Source organism: Bison bison, unplaced genomic scaffold (assembly GCF_000754665.1).
Source record: "Bison bison bison isolate TAMUID 2011002044 unplaced genomic scaffold, Bison_UMD1.0 scf7180017864325, whole genome shotgun sequence".
In the NCBI taxonomy this organism is placed as follows: domain Eukaryota; kingdom Metazoa; phylum Chordata; class Mammalia; order Artiodactyla; family Bovidae; genus Bison; species Bison bison.
The window spans coordinates 5,511,484-5,533,269 of NW_011494897.1; the positions used below are offsets into that span (position 1 = coordinate 5,511,484).

Below are 21,786 nucleotides of genomic sequence, written 5' to 3' on the forward strand. Positions count from 1 at the left end.
TAAAGCATGAATCTGGAATAGCACTGGCTTAAGACTTCAGTTCCCAAAATGGTAACATAAGTGTGTCAGTGAACATTTGGTTTAAAAAACAGATTTTTTAAAAAAATGTATTTTCATACACGTCTTATCTACAGCAATTCAAACTGAATTTATAGTTATCTTGCTAAAACTAGGTAGAAGGAAGATACTAAAAATATTCCAGAGATCAAAGGATGATAAATGGAAATTAATTGTACAGGAAACATGACTTATTTAGTGTGTCTGTTATTAATAGTCTTTTCATATTTGTCTTTATTTTAGTGAATATATCACTTATGTATAAGTGCTTTTTTATTATCACTGCCACTCATGATTATTCTACCCTAGTTTTTCTCATGAGGTCTTAAATTGCTCAATAGTCTAATTTGTCAGCTTTAGGGGAGGAAAACTGAATTCTCATCGGCTTGAAAATGTGCTTACAGAAGCCATGTGCCCTTGTGGACCCAGGCAGCTGGAAGTGGATTCTAAATCCACCATGCCATCTTCTCCATGTCTGTACTTCTGCAAGGCTTAGACCATTCACTCATACTCTCTCTTGGTTTTCTTTTCCTTTTCTCCATTAATTTTCCTCACAAATTAACAGCTTAGTTGGCAGATGAATGGGGGTTAGTAATGGTACAACAAAGGTCTGTCTTGTCAAGGCTATGGTTTTTCCTGTGGTCATATATGGATGTGAGAGTTGGACTGTGAAGAAGGCTGAGCGCCGAAGAATTGATGCTTTTGAACTGTGGTGTTGGAGAAGACTCTTGAGAGTCCCTTGGACTGCAAGGAGATCCAACCAGTCCATTCTGAAGGATATCAGCCCTAGGATTTCTTTGGAAGGAATGATGCCAAAGCTGAAACTCCAGTACTTTGGCCACCTCATGCGAAGAGTTGACTCATTGGAAAAGACTCTGATGCTGGGAGGGATTGGGGGCAGGAGGAGAAGGGGACGACAGAGGATGAGATGGCTGGATGGCATCACTGACTCTATGGACGTGAGTCTGAGTGAACTCCGGGAGTTGGTGATGGACAGGGAGGCCTGGCATGCTGCGATTCATGGAGTTGCAAAGAGTCGGACACGACTGAGCGACTGAACTGAACTGAACTGAATGGTACATAGATTTGGATGAGAAGCATATGGAAAACTATTGTATTTTTAAATTTCATATTAGACATTGAATCAATCCATTGTAGAGTATGTCTCTATCTCCCTCCTTTTGAAAAATTTTATTGAAGTATAGTTGATTTGCAGTGTTATATTACTTTCTATTATACAGCAAAATTATGCAGTTATATATATATTATATATATTGTTCAGTTATATATATGTGTATGTATGTTATGTTCCCTGGTGGCTCAGTCGGTAAAGAATCCACCTGAGATGCAGGAGGCCACTTGCAATGCAGGTGATCTGGGTTTATTCCTGGGTTGGGAAGATCTCCTGGAGAAGGAAGTGGCAACCCACTCCAGTATTCTTGCCTGGGAAATTCTATGGACAGAGGAGTCTCATAGGCTAGTCTGATAGTCATGGGGTCTCAAGAGACAAACATGACTTATTGACTAAACCACCATATATGTATGTTCAGTTCAGTTCAGTTCAGTCGCTCAGTCATGTCCGACTCTTTGCGACCCCATGAATCACAGCACTCCAGGCCTCCCTGTCCATCACCAACTCCCAGAGTTCATTCAAACTCACGTCCATTGAGTCGGTGATGCCATCCAGCCATCTCATCCTCTGTCATCCCCCTTTCCTCCTGTCCCCAATCCCTCCCAACATCAGAGTCTTTTCCAATGAGTCAACTCTTCGCATGAGGTGGCCGAAGTACTGGAGTTTCAGCTTTAACATCACTCCTTCCAAAGAAATCCCAGGGCTGATCTCCTTCAGAATGGACTGGTTGGATTTGTATGTTATTTGTGTGTGTATGTGTGTGTGTGTGTGTGTGTGTGTGTATAGTTCTCTGTGCTATACAATAGGACCTTGTTGTTTATCCAGTCTGTATGTAATAGTTTACATTTGCTGCCCCTAAACTCCCATTCCTTCTCTCCTACACTCCCCGTGTCCTTTGGAAGCCGCAATTCTGTTATGTTTGTGAGTCTTTCTGTTTGATATATAAATTCATTTGTGCCATATTTTAGATTCCACATAAAAGTGATACATATGGTATTTGTCTTTCTCTTTCTCACTTATTTCACTTAGTAGGACAGCCTCTAGACCCATCCATGTTGCTGCAAATGGCATTATTTCATTCTTTCTTATGGCCGAGTCATTTTTAAATTTTTTTCTTCATTTCTTGTTTTAGTCCATTTGGGATGCTGTACCAGGATACCATAGACTGGGTGGCTTATAAAAAAGAGAAACTTACTTCTCGCGTTTCCAGAGGCTGAGAAGTCCAAGACCGAGGCCCTGGCAGATTCAGTGTTCAGTGAGGTTTCCTGAGAGCTCTCTGGGCATGCGGAACCTTAGTTTGCCGACTAGGGATCTAACCCTAGCCCATTGAAAGGCGGAGTCTTAACCACTAGACCATCAGGAAAGTCCCCTGAAACCTTTTTTATAAGAGCACTAGTCCTATCATGAGGGCTACACCTTCGTGATCTAATCGCCGCAAAGGCCTCACTTCCAGGTACTATCACGTGGGGGACTCAGTTTCAACGTATGAATTTTGGGGGAAAACAGACATTCAGCCCATGGCACTTCGTGTTTACCCCGCTAAAAACCTACGGTGCGGCCATTGAACTCCACTGTGTACCTCTCTATTTGAATATTATGCAGTGACGATGGTTCTCATTCCAGCTACTTGAATACCAGCTTAATTTCATATTTAATTCTTTTTTACAGGGTACTGAATTTTGCATAAATTTTCTTTGTGCTTCTGTTTACACACAGAATCCCCATGGAGTCCTGTGTATTGTTATTACTATTATTACTCTATTAAGCTCATTGCTGCCAATAGCATAAGAAATGTCACATGGTCACAAGAAAATGTCTCACTGATATGAAATTTCAGTGTGTATACATTAAATTATATTAACATTTGATCTCTACTGATTTTTTTCCTATGCATTTTATGTTTTAGGTATAATTCTTTTTCACACGACCCAGACATATGTTCCTTCTGCTAGCTTTACTTTATATACAATCTCAATTTTGCCAGATCATAGCAGTGGAAAAATATTAAGCATCATGTGTCACTTTGGTATCTTATAGTTGGCTTTTGTAATTTCTGTTTGAGCTTGGGTCAGGAAAATCCTCTGGAGGAGGAAATGGCAACCCACTCCAGAGTTCTTGCGGGAGAATCCTTTGGACAGAGGAGCCTGGCAGGCTACAGTCCATGGAATCTCAAAGAGTCAGACATAGCTGAAGCAATTTAACTTGCAGCCTGCCCTGGTAAAGCATTTTTATTATTTTTGCTGAGTTCCTAACAAATTGTCCAGGGCTTCAAGTTCTCCCCACTAAAGTCACCAAGTGAAAAGTGAAAATGTTGGTCACTCAGTCCTGTCCAACTCTTTGAGACCCCATGGACTGCAGCCCACCAGCTCCTCTGTCCATGGGATTCTCCAGGCAGGAATACTGGAGTGGGTAGCCATTCCCTTCTCTAGAGAATCTTCCCAACCCGGGGATCTGCATTGCAGGCAGATTCATTACAGTCAGCTTCTCTTTGTGCTTCATAAACTCTACGTTGGTTGCCCACATGACCTAGAATCATACTTTCTTTCTCTGTCACTCATTTATTTTTTTCTCCCACAGCCTGTATTCTCTCTGAAATCCATGTCTGGTTTTTTGGTCTCCACTGACTTCCTCTCCATTGAATGAAACACAGTGACTATGGCTCTCAACCTGCAACTTATAAACCAGCTTGGTTGATTTCATATTTAATTCATTTTTACAGGGCATTGAATTTTGCATAAATAATATTTGTGCTTCTGTTTACAGAGCATCCCCATGGGGTACTGTGCACTGTTATTACTGTTATTATTGTGTTAAACTTATTGCTGCCAGTGTCAAATTTAATTGTGAATTAGTAGAATCACTTTTCTTGATGGTGATGTGCAACCACATTTCATGTCTTTACCCACTAATTCACAACTTTATTCACAGGAGAAGGCAATTTTGAAAAGGGTAAAAGGAAGAGTCACCAGTATTTAATAGTAACCTGAGAACATAGAGTTTAGATAGGTTTAAGCCACCGTAATATCTCTTTGAATAGTTTATGAAATTTTTAACAGGCCAAAAAGAAAGAAAGAGAAGATTTTCTTTTTTTTCCCTTAAAGGCAGTCTCTATGTTTAAGCAAATGCAAGGCAAGCATGCTCTCTCTCTTCCTCTCTGACATCAAGCAAAGTAAGAAATAGTGCCTTTTGAATAAGAGATTTCCTTTAATTACGTTGGGGAAGTAATAATGGTAGGTATTGCATGTTTAATGTAATGTTCTAGATGCCCCTTTTTCTTTCCCTTTTTTTTTTCTTCCCTGCACACCACCTCATCTTGAGCAGAAATAAAAGGTTCAAGGCTTGTCAGCATCAGTTTATAGATAGCTGTTTAAAAATAATGAGATATTGGGTTTTGTAAGGCTCAGGGCCGTTCTTGCCAGACTCATTTATTTCCATTCACCTTTTGTCAGAATTGCAGACAGAAGACATTCAATTAAAACTTGTCACCTGTTGCAGATGACCTAATTTGTACTTGTATGTGTCATAGATTAGGGCTCCATGCTTCAGATGAAGCAACTTGGGTCCCTTGGTGGAATCATATTTTCCCTGCAAAGTATTTTGTAAACTATGACTATTTCAGCTTTCTGTGATTTTTATTTCGGCTATCACCCAGATTATAAATTTAGCACAGATGCCTCAGAACCAGCTAAAAGCAGTGAATCGCACCCTGGAAAAAAAAGAAAAAGAAGGAGGGACTTCTTTGTGGCTGTGTCCTAGGTGCGGAAATCTACAAATGTATTTTGGTTGCAGCTTGAATCTGCAACAGAGGGAAGCCTCTGTAATTTCCTATGCAAGGCTCACATGTTTAATAGTCCAGATAGCTATCAGGAGACCAAAACGAAAGACTTCCCCTTGCTAATTGTTAATTCATCTGTAGAGCAAGGAAGCTTTAATGTGAGTCATGGCTTTTATCTCTTTTAGTGACTGAGGACTCAGTTAAAAAGAAAAAAAAGCCCACTTAATGGATATGCATTTTCTCTCCTTGTGTGATTTTCCCCTTTTATTTCAGCAGATCTTACAGTGTTTTCACATTGTTCTTGTTCAGTTGCTAAGTCGTGTCCCACTCTTTGCGACCCCTTGGACTGCAGCACACCAGACTTCCCTTTCACTGTCTCCCAGAGTTGGCTCAAATTCATGTCCCGTTGAGTCGGTGATGCCAATCAACCATCTCATCCTCTGTTGTCCCCTTCTCCTCCTGCCCTCAATCTTTCCCAGTATCAGGGTCTTTCCAATGAGTGGGCTGTTCTCATCAGGTGGCCGAAGTATTGGACATGCAGTGGCATTCCAGCAGAAGTAAATGTAAATGTAACCATTGGTCAGGGGGTCTAGCTGAAAAGCCACCATCTGGGTCTCCTTCTAAACTGTAAAACTCAGCCAGAGCGTTGCTTTTCCTCCATGGCCCTGGCCAAACAGTCCTTGTCTTACTTCACTGATGTTTTAAAGAGAAACAGGGAGCAAGGAAATAAATATCTCTGGGTCCCTACCTCAGCAGAAAAGCAGAGTGACTGAATCTGTTTATCATCTTTGGTTTACAGTCACATAGCTATAAACTTCTATGTGAAGATGCTTTATAGAGTCATAGATGCAGAATGCCTAGCCCTTTTGTGTGTGCATACACACCAAGTCACTTCAGTCGTGTCTGACTCATGGACTGTCTGACTCATGGACTCAGAACCCGCCAGGCTCCTCTGTCCATGTGATTTCTCCAGGTAAGAACACTGGAATGGATTGCCATGCCCTCCTCCGGGAAATCTTCCCAACCTAGGAATCAAACTTGCGTCTCTTCCATCTCCTGCATTGGCACGCGGGTTCTTTACCATGGGGACCACCTGAGAAGCCCCAGCCCTTCCGTGGGGTAAAGGTGTTCATCTGTCTTCATCTCTCCCCCTGCTCATTCATCATTCTGCCCCACTGTTTACACACACTCCCATCAGGAGGCAAGTACTGTTTACCACAACAATTGGGCTTTGTCTGCCTGTGCTTCTGCTCTTGGAGTATATATTAATACCACATGCTCTTTTCCAAGGGCTTCCCATGTGGCACGAGTGGTAAAGAACCTGCCTGCCAGTGCAGGAGATAGAAGAGATGCGGATTCCTGGGTTGGGAGGATCCCCTGGAGGAGGGCATGGCAACCCATTCCCGTATTCGTGCCTAGAGAATCCCATGAATAAAGGACCCTCTGGGCTACAGTCCATAGGGCTGCAAAGAGTCTAATACAACTGAAGGGACTGAGCACACACACTCTTTTCCAAAAATAGAATTTGATGACAGAGAAGCAGTATAAACAGAGTGCTTGAGGACGTGAGTTCTGCATCCATGGTCCCCAGCTGCCACTCCTGACTCAGCCTCTTCCCAATTCCAGTTTTCTCATTTGTAAAATGGGATAATAATAGCACCTGCCTCGTAGGGTTGCTATAAATATCTAGTATGTCCGTATATGTAAAACAGTTAACCCATTGCCTGGAAGAAGCTCTCATAACCCATGGATGTTCCAGTTGATTCCAAGACATTTCATACAGAGACTGAGTCATTCCATTAGAAATGAAGACACTACTTGGTAGGGAGATGCGGGTATCAGGAGTCAAAAAACTACTGAAGTAGGAAGAAAGGAACTATATCATGAAGCCATGTTGAGCAGCATTGCTGTCTATTTAGAGAAGGCGCAATAACAGTAAGCAGATAACTAAGGCTTGGCATATTTTATTGTGTCTCACGATCCTCAATACTTTACTATGATTAGACTCTTGCTGGAGTATGTGTGTCAATATACAAATAAGTTCCACTCACCTTTTACTGTGGTGCCTGTAAATACACCCAGCTACTTTAGGTAAAACTGGCACTCTCTGTAAGGATGCTGTTCTGAAGGAGAACCCCGTCAGAAGCTGCCACTAAAATTCTCTCTACTGTGTTTTGATGCTGCTGACTTGCCTTTTCTTCTTTCCTGCAGTCCCGCAAAGGGATTTTCCCTACCCTCTGTCTATGATGGTTCCCTCACAGAAATCTCAGGCAAATTCAAGGGCACACCCAGGTATTTATTTTTCTGACTGGAAGGAACCACGTTTCCTTCCGCAGCAAAGGAAGCCGCAGTATCAGGAGACATAGTGGAAGAGAAAGTTCCCACTCTCTTCACCTTATTGCCTCATAAGTTTTATCAGTACTTTCCCATCTGTTTCCCATCCTCAATTACAAGTCCTGTTCAGTAATATTTAAATAATGCAGCTATTTATTTAGGAGTCATTAAAGTCACTAATCTTTTAAAAAATGATTTCACTTTCTTTTTAAAGATTATCATTACTTTAATATGACTCTGTATTTTAAGTATTCCATGGGTCTGTGTAATTAATGTTTCTTTGTTTTTTTTAAGCAAACGTTTGTTAGAGAACAGTATTATGAAAACCTTGTCTTTGATTTAGCCAAATAGGCTAGGGTTGCCTTGTAGAATTATCTGAAGAGAACTTTTATTGTCCTATGAAATGCCTCTGACTTTGTGCTATTAAAAAATGTGGAAAACACTTTTGACTTTGGACTATATAATATTGTAAAAATTTGCATTTGGGCATAAAATGTAGACTTAAAATGAGCTGACCTAAGAAGGCCTTGTGCTGAACTGTTTCACTTCTTTTGGCGTTTATTTGCCTCACAGCATATTTTTTTTCCTTCTTGCCCTATTCTCGCTTTCTCAATTTTGTAAATTCTGACAGTGTATGAGATTTGTGATTCCCTTGTGGCAGTGCAGGCACATGCAGTATTTGAAAGAAGAAGCAGTGTGAAGCGTTCTGTTGAGTCAGTAATGCCAACTATTAAAATCTTTTATTTTTAAAAAAAGGGTAATGGCAGTCTCCACATGAATAGAAAGTCCAATTGCCTTAATTAACTTCACATCCTGTCACACATTGAACATTGTGGGTGTCTTATTTCCTGAGAGAAATCTTTTTTTTTAAACTTTTTTGAAAATGGTATACCAAGTGAAGTCCCAACAGAAATTGTTTGTATTTAAGATTGTAAAGATGTAGAGGGGCAGGCTTTGCCATTGGCAGTAGAAATATTTGGATTAGATTGATATTTATTTATGGCAAATCAGGATTTTCCTGGTCCAGATCGTAAATATGGTTGTTTTTCTTTGTTTCTGCTGAAATAGTTTAAGACTTTTAAATGAAATGCATTAGGTTAATTGAATAATTATCAGTTCTCTACTTAACTTTGTATTATGTGTTTATAGCTGGATTCAAAGAAAGCATTTTTCTTTTGGATAGAATTTGGGTTAGTCTCTATACCTATTCTAAAATAATCTCTAAGAGATATTATTAGTAACAGGGATGAGCAGTAAATAGAATGAGATTCTGTACTCACTTATACATCAAATAATATCATTATTGGGCTTTTATCTTTTGTATTATCTCACCATTCAATCATACATCAAATCTGTTGACCTATAGAACTGAGACAGGGTAGACCGTCAAACTCCATCAGGGTAGATATTCAGTAAATGATCGTGATGGAGAATATACTTCAATAAAGTAATATAGAAATATTTCAACAAAATTTTGATATAATGTCAATATCCTTGGCATTTTAATATTTATAAAATATTTTATAATGCATTTGTGTAATATCCAAATATATTATTATATTAATATCATATTGAATCATTGCAGCAAAACATCTGGGAGAATATTGTCTTAATATTCATATATTTGGAAAGCAAAAAGTTAAGGAGTTCAACAAAATTCAAGAGCTGGTTAATGAAAGAGCCAGAAAGAAAGCATTCTGATTTGTTAACGATGCTTTATTTTTTTTTTAACATAGTCTTCCTGTAGTATTTAGGAATAAATTATCATATTATTACAGTTAGAAACATTTTTCTGGAAAAATTTTAAAACTGTAAATATGCTAATAGTAGACTTCTTCATGATATCTGTGTAGTGTTATCGGACTCTTTTTAAAATAACTGTTACAGTTTTAGTGCATGCATTATTATGACTCAGCTGAATAAGCTTGTTTATTTTCAAAGATGCACAACTCAGAGGCTGGGTCCACGTGTTTTAAGACGTAGTTTACACTGATTTAACTTCTACAGCTATGCCACTTGCGTATTTGTGTGTTCTGTGATTGTCCAGGGGCGGGGGCAGGTGGGGATTGGTTTTACTGAGTAGGGTTTTTTTCTTCAAGCAGAACTGAGTAAATATATGAGTAATTTAAGTATGATGTAGTAGTTGCAGGTGTGTTACTAGGATTTGAGTTCAAACATTTCACTGAGTATAAAGTCAGCTAAACTACATCATCATCATCATCATCATTTCACTGCAAGAAGCATAAAAAGATTTCCCAGATTTTGAAAAGAGGTTAAAAGTGGTATAAATATTTTTTAGTTGAAGCTATTGATATTTGCCTACTTTTCATGCCCTAAAATGGGAATAAAATTTTCATTTAAATTATTATGATCTTTTAAAATATATTGATTCTATAAATTTTTACCATTAATTGTTATTTGAACTTGGCAGGAACACTTTTTCTGTTGGCTGTCCATCAATTTTCACTACATAACTGTATTAATTATTAATCAAGTAGCATATCTAATTTTCCCCTCTGTAATAATCTACTGAATATCATTTACCTAAAGTTACAAATCATAAAAGAATCCTTTGTCCTACTGATCTTTATTTTAGGAAATAATGAAACCATGGTTTATGTAAAAAGTGCTTGAGTATTTATATTTAGAAACTAGACAGCTATATACAGTGGGATGGCTAGCTGGTTGGATGGATAGATGTTTGTGTGGATGAATGGGAAGGATGAGATAGATGTATGGCTGCGGCTAAGTCGCTTCAGTCGTGTCCGACTCTGTGCGACCCCATAGATGGCAGCCCACTAGGCTCCCCCATCCCTGGGATTCTCCAGGCAAGAACACTGGAGTGGGTTGCCATTTCCTTCTCCAATGCATGAAAGTGAAAAGTGAAAGTGAAGTCACTCAGTCATGTCTGACTGTTAGCGACCCCATGGACTGTAGCCCATCAGGCTCCTCCATCCATGGGATTTTCCAGGCAAGAGGACTGGAGTGGGGTGCCGTTGCCTTCTCCCAGATGTATGGCTAGACAGTAGTTTATCTGCCCACACACTGCAATGAGGTGGGGCGGGTGGGGGGTAATAAGAAAAAGAGGAAAAAGGAGAAAAAGAATAAATGTAAGAGGGAGGACACGCTTTTAAATTTGGAGGGAGCATGCAGGGAGTAATATGAGTATTTCTGTAATTCATTGTTCAAAGTTGAGAGGAAATGCACAGTAATAAAATTATTTCATAATGTTTAAAGGATCTGTTCCTCCAAATACAAAAATAATGCACAATATATAATAAAAGTTGTGTCAGTAAAGAGTATTCATTTTTTCTTCGTGATGTTTAATAACTGGTTTTCAGTGTTGCACTTTTCCCCTAAACTTGGGCCAGTTGTCTAAGCTGACTGGTGGCTCTCGTGTGGTATGTATGACTATGTCAGAACTGTTTCGACTGGGACCTTGAATCCAGTCTTTCAGCCATAGTCTTCTTCCACGTGCCTTCATGACAGACAAAATCCATTGTCAGAAATGCACCAGCTCTGACCCCTGTATTTGAAAATATGTAGTGTATTGTTCAGCATTTGGCAGTGTGAGGCTGTATTGCACATGGTGAATGCATGTCTTGACAAACACCAGAAGCAAATCTTGGAGTCTAAAACCTAACTGAGATGTATTCTATGAGCTTTCTTGGTTCTTTTTTTTTTTAATTAAAAAAAATTCATTGGAGTATAGTTGATTTATAGTTTTGTGTTATTTTCTGCTGTACAGCAAACGGAATCAGTTATACATACATATATCCACTTTGAGATTCTTTTCCCGTATAGATCATTATAGACTTGAGTAGATTTCCCTATGCTAAAAACAGGTCCTTGTTGATTATCTATTTTATATATAGTAGTGACAGCTTATATATAGTATGTCAAGCTTTATGGGTTTTAACAATTTTGGCTATTTTTAAATGTTTCCTCCTTTTCTTAGCTTTAGTCTGCCATTGTCTTTCTCTCTCTGTTTGTTTCATTCTGCCTTCTCTTTACACCTTTAATCATATCACATTAATGTCCGCATTGTATTGGACTTAGATGCCACACGTGCTATGATACCACTCTGAATTATGTATGCTTTGAATTTCCTAAACTCTTACAATGAAACACATTTGAATGGATCTCAGATGAACAAATAAAATGTGGACACATTGTGTAAATTGGAAAACTATCTTGGGGAAAGAAAGAAATGAAAAAACATGGAACATGAATTAAAAAGCGGAAAAGGGAGCAAGTGTTAAACTTTAGTAAATAGAGATACAATAAAAATAGAACATTAAAAATTAGATAATCAAAGGGGTAAAACTCTACTATAGGCTCAAAAGTACTTTAAAAGCAACAGTCAAGAAATACAGTTTCTTTGTGACTCACTAGCACTACTGTTTTCATTAAATACTCCTCTATCCATGGAATTCTCCAGACAAGAATACTGGAGTGGGTTGGGTTGCCATTTCCTTCTCTAGGGAATCTTCCTGACTCAGGGATCGAACCCTGGTCTCCTGCATTGTAAGCATATTCTTTACCGTCTGAGCCACTGGGGAAGCCCCTAAATACTTAGATACTATATGTAATTTCTTCGATTTTTGCTATTTATTTATCTGAATCTACTGTCATTGCTCTTGAAGTTTTCTCTTGATTTCAGTTAAACTATGCTCAGAAGTTTCAGTTTGACATTTCAGGCTTTATCTAGAACCAAGTGTGTGTTTGTGTTTATCTCTAAAAGGAAATCAGCTCTTAAAGTGGTATTATTAAGATAATATGAAAAGTTGTATTTTTCTTTAGCTCATGGATTGATAATCACCTTTAACATTCGAGTGTATATATTCACCTTCAGGATTCACAAAGAAACACATCAGCCTTTCCCAAACTGTTTCATTTAACTTAGTTACCCCACAATCCACATGTGCAACATGATATTGATAAATGTTTCTAAATCAGGATCTTTGTGACATTGGCTTGCAAAACATTGCATAGTCTGTATCTCCCTTTGAGAGTTTTACAGAGGTTATTTGTGTGTTAAAAGCTCTGAGAGGTCCTTTGGTAAAATAATAATACTGAGGATGCTGTTAAACTATGTCCTAAACAGTTTGTGTGTGTGTGAGAAATACCAAAATACAATGAACTGTTTGGCTGAATTTATTAATGGAGAGTGTTAATACTGTTTTTTTAGTCAGCTAAGGTACAACCTAAGAGCACAGAAAGAATCTCTCACCCCTCTCTTTACTCCCAAGTTATCGTCTCTATTTGATAAAGATTTATATGGTTCTACCCTAAACTTTGTAATTATAGACTGGAAGCCAGGTTATTATCAAGCTCTTCCTCACCGCTCCTCCATGTAAATGAGACATTTCTTTCTTTTTAATTCCTTTCTTTTCCTTTTGTTCCTTTCCTTAATTTTGCTGACCCACTGCCAGCAAAACCTCCCTGAATCTTGACCCAATCCATCACTCTTGGGGAAAAAGTGTTACTGCCAGTCTCCTTTTGCCTACTTTCTAGCTTCACGCTTCATCTCTGCCCTCCTAACAAATCCCCTCTTCACCATCCTAGCCTCCTGAATTCTTTCAGGAATCTCCTCTTTCTATCCTGTGTTCAGTCCAAACCTACTCTCCATTTTCTCTCAATTAAAACAAAATACAGATGTGTGGCAAGATGTAAATAACACACTCTGTCTGAGACATGTTGATGTTAGAACATGGATCTCATCCTTGGATCTCATCCCGGGTATGGGATTCCTGCTCTCCACAGCCCGTGGGAGTTTTCAACTCATTTCACTTCCACAGGTCCATGTGGAGTCCTCTGATAGACAGGGGTGGATTCGACGGCTTTGGATCTACCCGTCTACTCGACCCCACACACTGAGCTTTCAGGGGTGACTGATGAAGAGGACAGTTGTTTAGTTGCCAAGCTGTGTCCGACTATTGCAACCCCATGGACTGTAGCCCACCAGGCTCCTCTGTCCATGGGATTCTCCAGGCAAGAATACTGGAGTGGGTTGCCATTTCCTCCTCCAGGGGATCTTCCCAACCCAAGGATGGAACCTGAGTCTTCTGCATTGGCAGATGGATTCTTTACCACTGAGCTTCCAGGGAAGCCCATGATGAGGAGAATACACACTGCTAATGGAGGAAACAACATAGCACCAAATTCCAGTTTCTTTGTATTAATTCTCAAGGAGAGGTGCCTTTTCTTTGGTGTGTAGGTGATTTTGATGGCCTTGGATACATGTCTTTCAGCTTGGGCGGCGTCTCTTCCAGATTTGGTTTCCAATCTCTGGCAGTCTTGGCTTAACCATCACATTTTTTTTTTAACATTCCTCTAATCCGCCTGGACCATTCAGCATTCTGTTCTCTGTTTACCTCTATGTATTTGATTGGTCCCAAAGATAGTTACCTCAACAGTAAGTTAGTGCCTGTCTTTGCCCACAGGAGTGCGTCTTGACAGAGTACGCGGAGGTCGGCAGAAGTACAAACGCAGAATAGATGCGGAGAACAGCCCATACCTGAACCCTCAGCTGGTTCAGCCAGCCAAAAAGCCATGTAAGTACAGCAGACACGTCTGGCTTTCCAGCACACGACATCCTCCCAGCTGGCTGCTCTCGATACATTAGTTTTGGCATGCCCATTCCTACTGACTCCAGTGAGGCTTCTCTTCCCTAAGGGGGGTAGGGGGGGTCTGTGGCTTTATTCCCAGGGACTGCCTTTGAAGAGCAGTAGCAACTCAGCTGATTATCTTTTTCCCCCTATGGCTTTCTTGTCCCCTACCGCCCCTCCCCACTTTTTTAAACCTACTCATTTTGTAGAAACATTAAGCATACTAAGTCATAGCTTATATGGTGCGACTTTTACATTTACAGGTTATCTTTATTTTCAGAGGTACATAAAACAGATCATACCACGATCATTAGTTCATTGGAGCTGTTAGTTTCAGATTCCACAAGAAAGTGATTTTTGTAGTTTTCACTAACTAAATGAGTTTGACTGTTCAACCTCCCAATGAAAATACATTAGGAGCCTCATTAATTTGGAGCTATGGAAGGTTAACACACGAGCCAGCAATAGATTAAAACAAGATTGAGTCCAACTAATAACAAGCATAGGTTGGTGGTTCCATTTCAGATGTCCTTATGGGCTTTATGAATTATTTTTTAAAAGCCCATTGATAACGTCCAGTTGCAGTTTAAAATGGTGATGGGGTACATAGCTAAAATGCAAGCCCTGTTCTGTATGTCATTAACTAGAATATAGATACATCTTTTTAAAGAGGTAGAATGTAGATCAAGGTGGTTAACTGTATTCCAGTTTCAGAAAAATCAGTTCATGGCTGTATAGTAAGTCCCTTACATACCAACCAGTTCCATTCCAAGACCCCATTTGTACATCCAATTTGTTCATAAGTCCAACAAAATTAGCCTAGGCACCTTACTAACACAGCTATGTAGTGCTGTACTGTAATAGGTTTATAATTCTTTTCACACAAATAACATAAAACAGACACAAAAAATAAGTAAAACATTTTTAATCTTACACTATGTTGCAAAGTCCAGTAGTAGTACAGTACAACAGCTGGCATACCGAGGCTGGCATCAAGTGAAGAGGCAAGAAAAGTTGCTGACTGGAGGAGGGAGAGGCGGTGGGAGATGGTAGAGCTGAAGGATCGTCAGCAATAGGAGACGGAGGGCAAGCTGCAGTTTCACTCAGGCCAGACATTGAAAGATTGCAACTTGAAGGTTCACATGTGGGGGGCTTATTGTAATGCAAAAGAGCTAATATTTTAGGATGTTTAGGCACAGAGTTTATATGAGGCACTGAAAAGTGCTGCGGTGGAAACATTTCTATTTAGCTGTCTCTGGCTCAAAAGACACAACTGGCCCTCACCAGAGGAAGTTGCAGCTAGAGCAGGTCTAGAAAAGACACAGGTCATTTTTGATCAGCTTTGAGGGGAAGAGAAAAAAAAAATGTCCTCTCTCGGACTCTCCAGGAGGGGGCGCTGCTGTGTGTCATCCATGTGAGCATATGGGCATCTGTTAAGTAAATAAAACAGACCCTGAACTGTAAATGAAAGGACATTTTAGCTATGTCAAAGGAAAAACAACCAGTTTTACATAAAATTAAAGCTTAAGTGAACATATGGCATAGTTTCCTTTTGCCTTTCCAAAAAACATTATGTTGATTATACCTTCAATTGTCCAATCTGGCATCTTCTCCTCAGCCTGCATAAGCTGTTTGGCATTCTGCAAATACAATCTAGGACTGCATTAAGCAGATTTTGCACATTAGAATCAAAAACTTTCTGATAATACAATAAAATGCAATAAACACTAATGCTTAATTTCATTAGAGGTTTTGTTTTCCTGGATTCAGTAAATGTCCAGACTGGCCATTTCTCATTCATTTTCTATGAACGTTGACTGACACCATTGATGATTTCCTCTACTGAGAGAAGAATGAGCACCAGCTCATTCGTAAGTCCACAGGGTAGAGAAACATCTATGGTTTTCAGCTTAAACCTGGGGAATCGGGAGGAGGCTTGTCAAGTACCTTGAAGGAGATTGCAGCAATTTCAGTGAGCTCCACTGGTCTGAGATAAAAGAGGACTCCTAATAAATCATTACTCATTATCTTAAGGCCTCTGTGTTAATTTTCCTTAGTCCATCCAATTAGTGTGTTTTGGTAACAAACATTTATAAAACTTAATTTTCAGATCCTGTCAGATAAGTGTCAAGAGACTGGGCCCTGGCATTGCTGAGGAAGTGGCTGGGGGAGATTTCTGGAGCCTGACTGATTGTCTGTGTTCTACAAAAGCCCAAGAATGAAAATTGGGTTCTATTGATTCTAATTAGGGAAACATTAAATAAGCTTCACCTCGAAACAGTGCTGCCAGCTATTCCATTTTCTGAATGATAGGAATTTCTAAGCCTCCACCAAGTTTTTCTGGCCCCTCTGGTCAAGTATCCATTGACTTAGCTAAAAACAGGTTAACATTTTCCCTGTACTAAAAAAAACTCGAATCACTATTTCCTTCAGTTACGTTTTTGCACCCTTTATTATTGCATTTCCTTCTAGTCCTGAGAATCTAGTAGTTGCTGACAGGGTTTGTTACAATGTCAGAGCAATGAAAGCAGAAACTTTTCCAAGCGTAACTAAAAAACAGGGTGTTGTTTCTATAGCATATACAAGAAACAAATGTCATTCTCTGCAGATTCTGCAAATTAAAAAAAAAAAATCTCTATTTGAGCTTAATTTTTTTCTAGAAAGTATATATTTGGAAATATTTCCTCCCAAATCTGTGTTTTTAATTTGATAGTAATCGAATATTACTGCCAGGGAATATTGATGTTGCTACTTTGAAATTAAAAGAATTCATGTGGCAGTCATAGTAATAAAAATTTTAAACTATATCAGAAAAATTACTAATTATAGCTTGGATAAGGATTCTTGCTGTTAAAGGAGACAGAAAGCTTTGTTTTCAATTCTAAGATATACGAAGTCTTTTCATTTTGAGTTTAAAAAGTTAAAAATTTAGAGGAAAAGGCAAACAGTGAACAGAGAAGAATTTTTGGTTTGACTCATAAGATCCCATTTAAGACCTTAGTTTTCTAGAGTAATAAGATGTAGAATATTGAAATATCTGGGTTTATTCTTACCTATTTGTATCTCCTCACTTAGAAGAAAGTATCAAATCTAAAACTATGTGTAAAAATTGGAAATAAGGCCAACAAGAAAATTCATTCCGTTAGCAAGGCTTTATAACCCCTTCCATAAACTCTCACATGGCCCTGAGCGATAAAACACATTTGATGTGATGCTTTCCATTTGTCTCTAGTGTTTACTTTATGAAGGATTTTAAAAACATATATCACAAATTTCGGACAGATAGATCTGAACCAGAGAGTGAACTAAGACAATAGATGATAAAAGAAGACTGAAGAATGAGACGCTCAGAAGAGAAAACATGGTCACTTTTAAGTAGGAGTGTTTTTCTGGAAACTGACATTGGCTCTATTTGGAAGATGTGCTGGGTGTGTGGAGAGGAGACAGGAAAGACATTCCTATTGAAGGCATCCCACAGAGATAGAGTTATACAGTCAGTAATTCACCCAGGCAGAAGGGCTCTGACCTTTGCTCTTTTTTAAAGGAATTAGGACAATTAATGACTTTTATGCCCATTAGGTCTACGGGCACTAGATCTTTGCCTTCCACATTGCGTTCTACATTTCAGGGGTTTACGTAGAGTTTTATTTTAAAACTGCTCTATACTATTTAATCTGCTTCCCCAAATCCCACTTAAGAATCAAAGAGTAAACCCAGAAAGCATCTAACTCCTCTTACCTGTTTGCTATAAAAAATTTCATTACAGGACAGATGCTTCATTCCAGCAAAGGCAGGTAAAGCCAAGGAGAAGCAGAGGGCTGTCACGACTGCAGCGGCTTATTTCTTGCTGTGGGTTTTCCGAAACACTTTAATATACATATATTGAACCATAAATGGAATATTTGGGGTTGATTATAGGCTATTTGAGGCTTTGGGTTTTTTTCCTTTCAAAACACCACCTAGTTTAGAATGTGTGAAAAAGAAATGATGCTGCTAGTGATCCCGGAGTGCTCTGGTCTGATCCTGCAGATAACAAGATTGTCTCACATTTGTTGGTGGCTGAACCGGAGAAGATCTATGCCATGCCTGACCCTACCGTCCCCGACAGTGACATCAAAGCCCTCACTACACTGTGTGACTTGGCTGATCGAGAGTTGGTGGTTATCATTGGATGGGCGAAGCATATTCCAGGTACATTTTCTGAAATGAAAAAGAAATGTTTGCAATTAATCCCCTAGGGTGTATATGTTGATTTAGGCCAATTCACAGTTTTCTCATTAAGAGTTTTAAATTTTACTTTTTTTAAATTTATATATTAAAAAAATTTTTTTTTTCTTTTTGGGGGGGCCACCTGGCAAGGCATGTGGAATCTTAGCTCTCTGACTAGGAATTGAACTCACATCCTCAGCAGTGAAAGCACGCAGTCCTAACCACTGGCCTTCCAGGGAAATCCTGTTCATGAGGACTTTTTTTAAACCTTTACATTTGTCATACTTAATTTAGAGCTTTCCTATCCTAATAGAATCATAAATCTTTTTATAGCTATACCATCTTGAATGCTTGTTCATTATTTTTTCACACATGAAGGTACTATTATTGCCAACCTCAGATAAATAGAATATAACTTGTTAAAATATTTTTTACTCCTTTTAAAGTCTGTTTTAGCCTAAGAAAACACTTCGGCTTTTTCTTTTCACTTTAAAAAATGTTTTTTTATCAAGAGTAGTCTAGATCCCATTTTTCCTTTTAAAAATCACTCATTTTGTCATTTGTAGTGACGATTTATACTGAATTGCTTTTCATATTTGCTTATTGCTTTGGTTTACAATGAGATATTTACTATGAATTTATACATAAATTACAAACATAAATGTTAAACCTCATAAATTTTCTGTTATTATAACTTAAGAGTAGTATTTTAAAATATCCAGTGACTTTTCTTTCCAGACCCATCCTTAGATCAGTGAACATATTACCTGATCACAAGGTTTAAGAATTTTAGTTGTCTACTTGAATTATTGTCTGTTTGAACTCTGATCTTCAAATAGTTTACACACAAATTTTTGGATGATGAGCCATGTTTCTTTGGTAGAGTGAACTTATTTCTGTCTCCTTAAACTAGTTTGTCTTTGTGCTTTGAATGCTACAGTAATTTCTTTAATCAAATTGATGGAAGTCCCTTTCCCAGCCCACACTGAAACCAATTTATTGGTCATGATACGCCAGCTATGTTGCTAACAGTCGTAACGAACTGTCAGGCGATATCGCAGTGAAGCTAATTTGAAGTCATTAGGTGTGCAGCGTTCAGGCGACAATTTGTTACAGTGCTTGGGAACACAGCTGACATTTCTGAATGGCTTTGTTCGCTGCAGTTCTAGATGAGGCCAAGCAAATTGTAAACTAATTTAAACATCACTCTGTATTATACCAGCTACTTTGTCTTACACTGTTTGCTAATAAAGCACCCCAAATTAGGTCAAAACTAGTTAAATAGGTGAGCTGGAGTGTGGTCTGTAGCAGATACCTCCACAAGGGTCACTACATCTAAAAGAAAGATGGAAATTTGATCGTGTGGATGGTTGGTTTGCATTTGGATTATGATCACAGCTGACAGATTTTCAGGAAAAGCAAAAAAAGAAAAAATAGGATATGCTAAAAGATGGTAAGACATTGGGAATGGTAGCAGGGGAAAAAGCTGGAATTTGCCTAAACAATTATATGAAAACTTATTTTGAAGGAAAGTGTTAATGAAGCGATTTAAAAGAAACACAACTAAGATTTGTTGAAGAGCCCATATAAACTTTTAAAAATAACCAATATATAGTATATCATTTATATTTATACATGCTGTTACTGCTGCTAAGTCGCTTCAGTTGTGTCTGACTCTTTGCGACCCTATGGACTGTAGCCCACCAGGCTCCTCTGTCTATGGGATTCTCCAGGCAAGAATACTGGAGTGGGTTGCCATTTCCTTCTCCAGTATTTATATATACACACACATATATTGTCACAAACTAGTATTATTCTAAGCCAAGGTTTCTCAGTCTTGACACAATTGTTGTTTGGAACCAGGTAACCCTTTGTTGTGGGGCCTGTCCTGTTCCTTGTAGGGAATTTAGCAGCATCGTTGGTCTCTACCCTCTACCATCCTCTGGTACCTTTGAGTTATGACAAATAAAAATGTCTTCAGACATTGCCAGATATCCTCTTGAGGGGGCAATATCAACCCCTTCTTCCCCAGTTGAGAATCATTGTTCTAACCCAGGAATTAGATATTATTTTGCTTAATTCAAAGATAGGGAGATCTGGGGCAGAAGGAGGTATTAATAAAAGCACTTCCACAGGTTCACAGATGCGTCCAGAGCCTTCAAAGCCCATATTCATCATTGCTTCCTGGAGTAGAATCTGTGTATTTTAGTTCCCCAGTTGATCACCTTTGAGAGAATTAGTTCAAAATAATAGCAATAATGTTATCATTATTCATAGCATCAAAGGATATGTCATTCTGACACCACACCACCCATTCTTTCAGAGAATTCTGCCCCAGTTCTCCTTAAATTAAGAAATTTACTAAGCCCGTATTTTGATACTGTGCAGACATTCCATAAAGACGACCAAGAAGTCAACAATGCCTGCTGATGCTCTCCGGTCAGGAAAAGTCGGTGATAAATTTGTGGGTCCAGTTGTGTATCTAAGTAGAAATGTCAGCTTACAGAGGAACTTGTCACAGTAAAGGGGCTCTGGTGACTTCTGTGAAGACAGTAACTTTAAATAACTATGAGTAACAGCATTTCCAGTGGTGGAAACAATTGCTGTACGATTATGTGTTCAGTCTTAAGCGGAGGCTTAGAATTGGTGGGGGCTGACGTGAGTCTCTCTGCCCAGCAAATGCCAGAGGAGGTTGCTGTGCACTGATGATTCACAGCTCTGGTTTTCGTGATACCCGGAGGGTGTTTTAAATGATTGCAAGGAGTCTCTTGGCTTTTCAGAGAGGGATTAGCAAACCACGCATTCACTGAAATGCTAACAGTAAGTGTGCCAGACAGTGTTTTGAGGTGGAAGAGAAAGATGCTGTGATTCGAGCTTGCTGCTCTATGTGCAAGCTGGGTTCAGGCTGCTTGGGCATGGCGGCAGCATGCAATGTGGGATGGGAGGGTAACGCCTAAGAGAATATAAAGACTGAGGTCCCATTTCTGCCGCAATAAAAGTAAAAATGTGTTTTTGATACCATGACCTAGTCCTGATAACTGGGGTCAGAGCTGGAATTAAAGCCAAATCAGAACTGAAATTTCACTTCAAAACTGTTATGTTTTTAATGCTTGTGTGAAAATTAAGTGAAACCTTTTTTTAGAATATACTAACATCCAAGCCTTTGCTCTCTGTATGTGACTCTCAGTTTGTGGAATCACACACACATGTAGACCCACATGCTTTTTCAAAATTAAGTTTAGCATCTCAGATAACATCATAGCCTTTCTGCGTTGCTGGGAAAGTATTTTCGTATACTTGTTTTGCTCCGTGAAAAAGTGACAAATTCAACAAAAGCAAGTACTGAAGAAAAATACATAGGGAGTGGGTTTGTTTGTTTTTTTTTTTTTTTAAATCAGTAAATAGAATTAGTTGACTTACTTTAATAAATCACATAAATGGAAAGTGTGTTGTTCTGAAACATGACCATACTTTATCTCTAGAAGCAAAAAGATCACAAGGGCTTTAGAAAATGCTTGACTTTAGTTGAAGGAGCATAAGGGCACCAGAACAGATGATGGTGCCCTAATAGCCCTTTTTAAGAATGACAGGGCCCCGCCATTAGCATCCTTTTATATCCTTGGAAATTGCTCAGGCCTCGCTTTTCTGGTTCCTATCTGCCTGACTCT

General features: G+C 38.8%; 1 protein-coding gene across 6 annotated transcripts in view; it reads left to right on the plus strand.

The window, feature by feature from the left end:
- The window catches only part of ESRRG (estrogen-related receptor gamma), a 694,862-nt gene that overhangs the window by 612,773 nt on the left and 60,303 nt on the right, over positions 1-21,786 (plus strand). For all 6 annotated transcript variants that reach the window (XM_010853291.1, XM_010853288.1, XM_010853289.1 and 3 more), the window contains 2 exons: positions 13,745-13,855; positions 17,939-18,100. In XM_010853291.1, the coding sequence (XP_010851593.1) occupies positions 13,745-13,855; positions 17,939-18,100 (273 nt within the window). The remainder of the gene's footprint in view (positions 1-13,744; positions 13,856-17,938; positions 18,101-21,786) is intronic.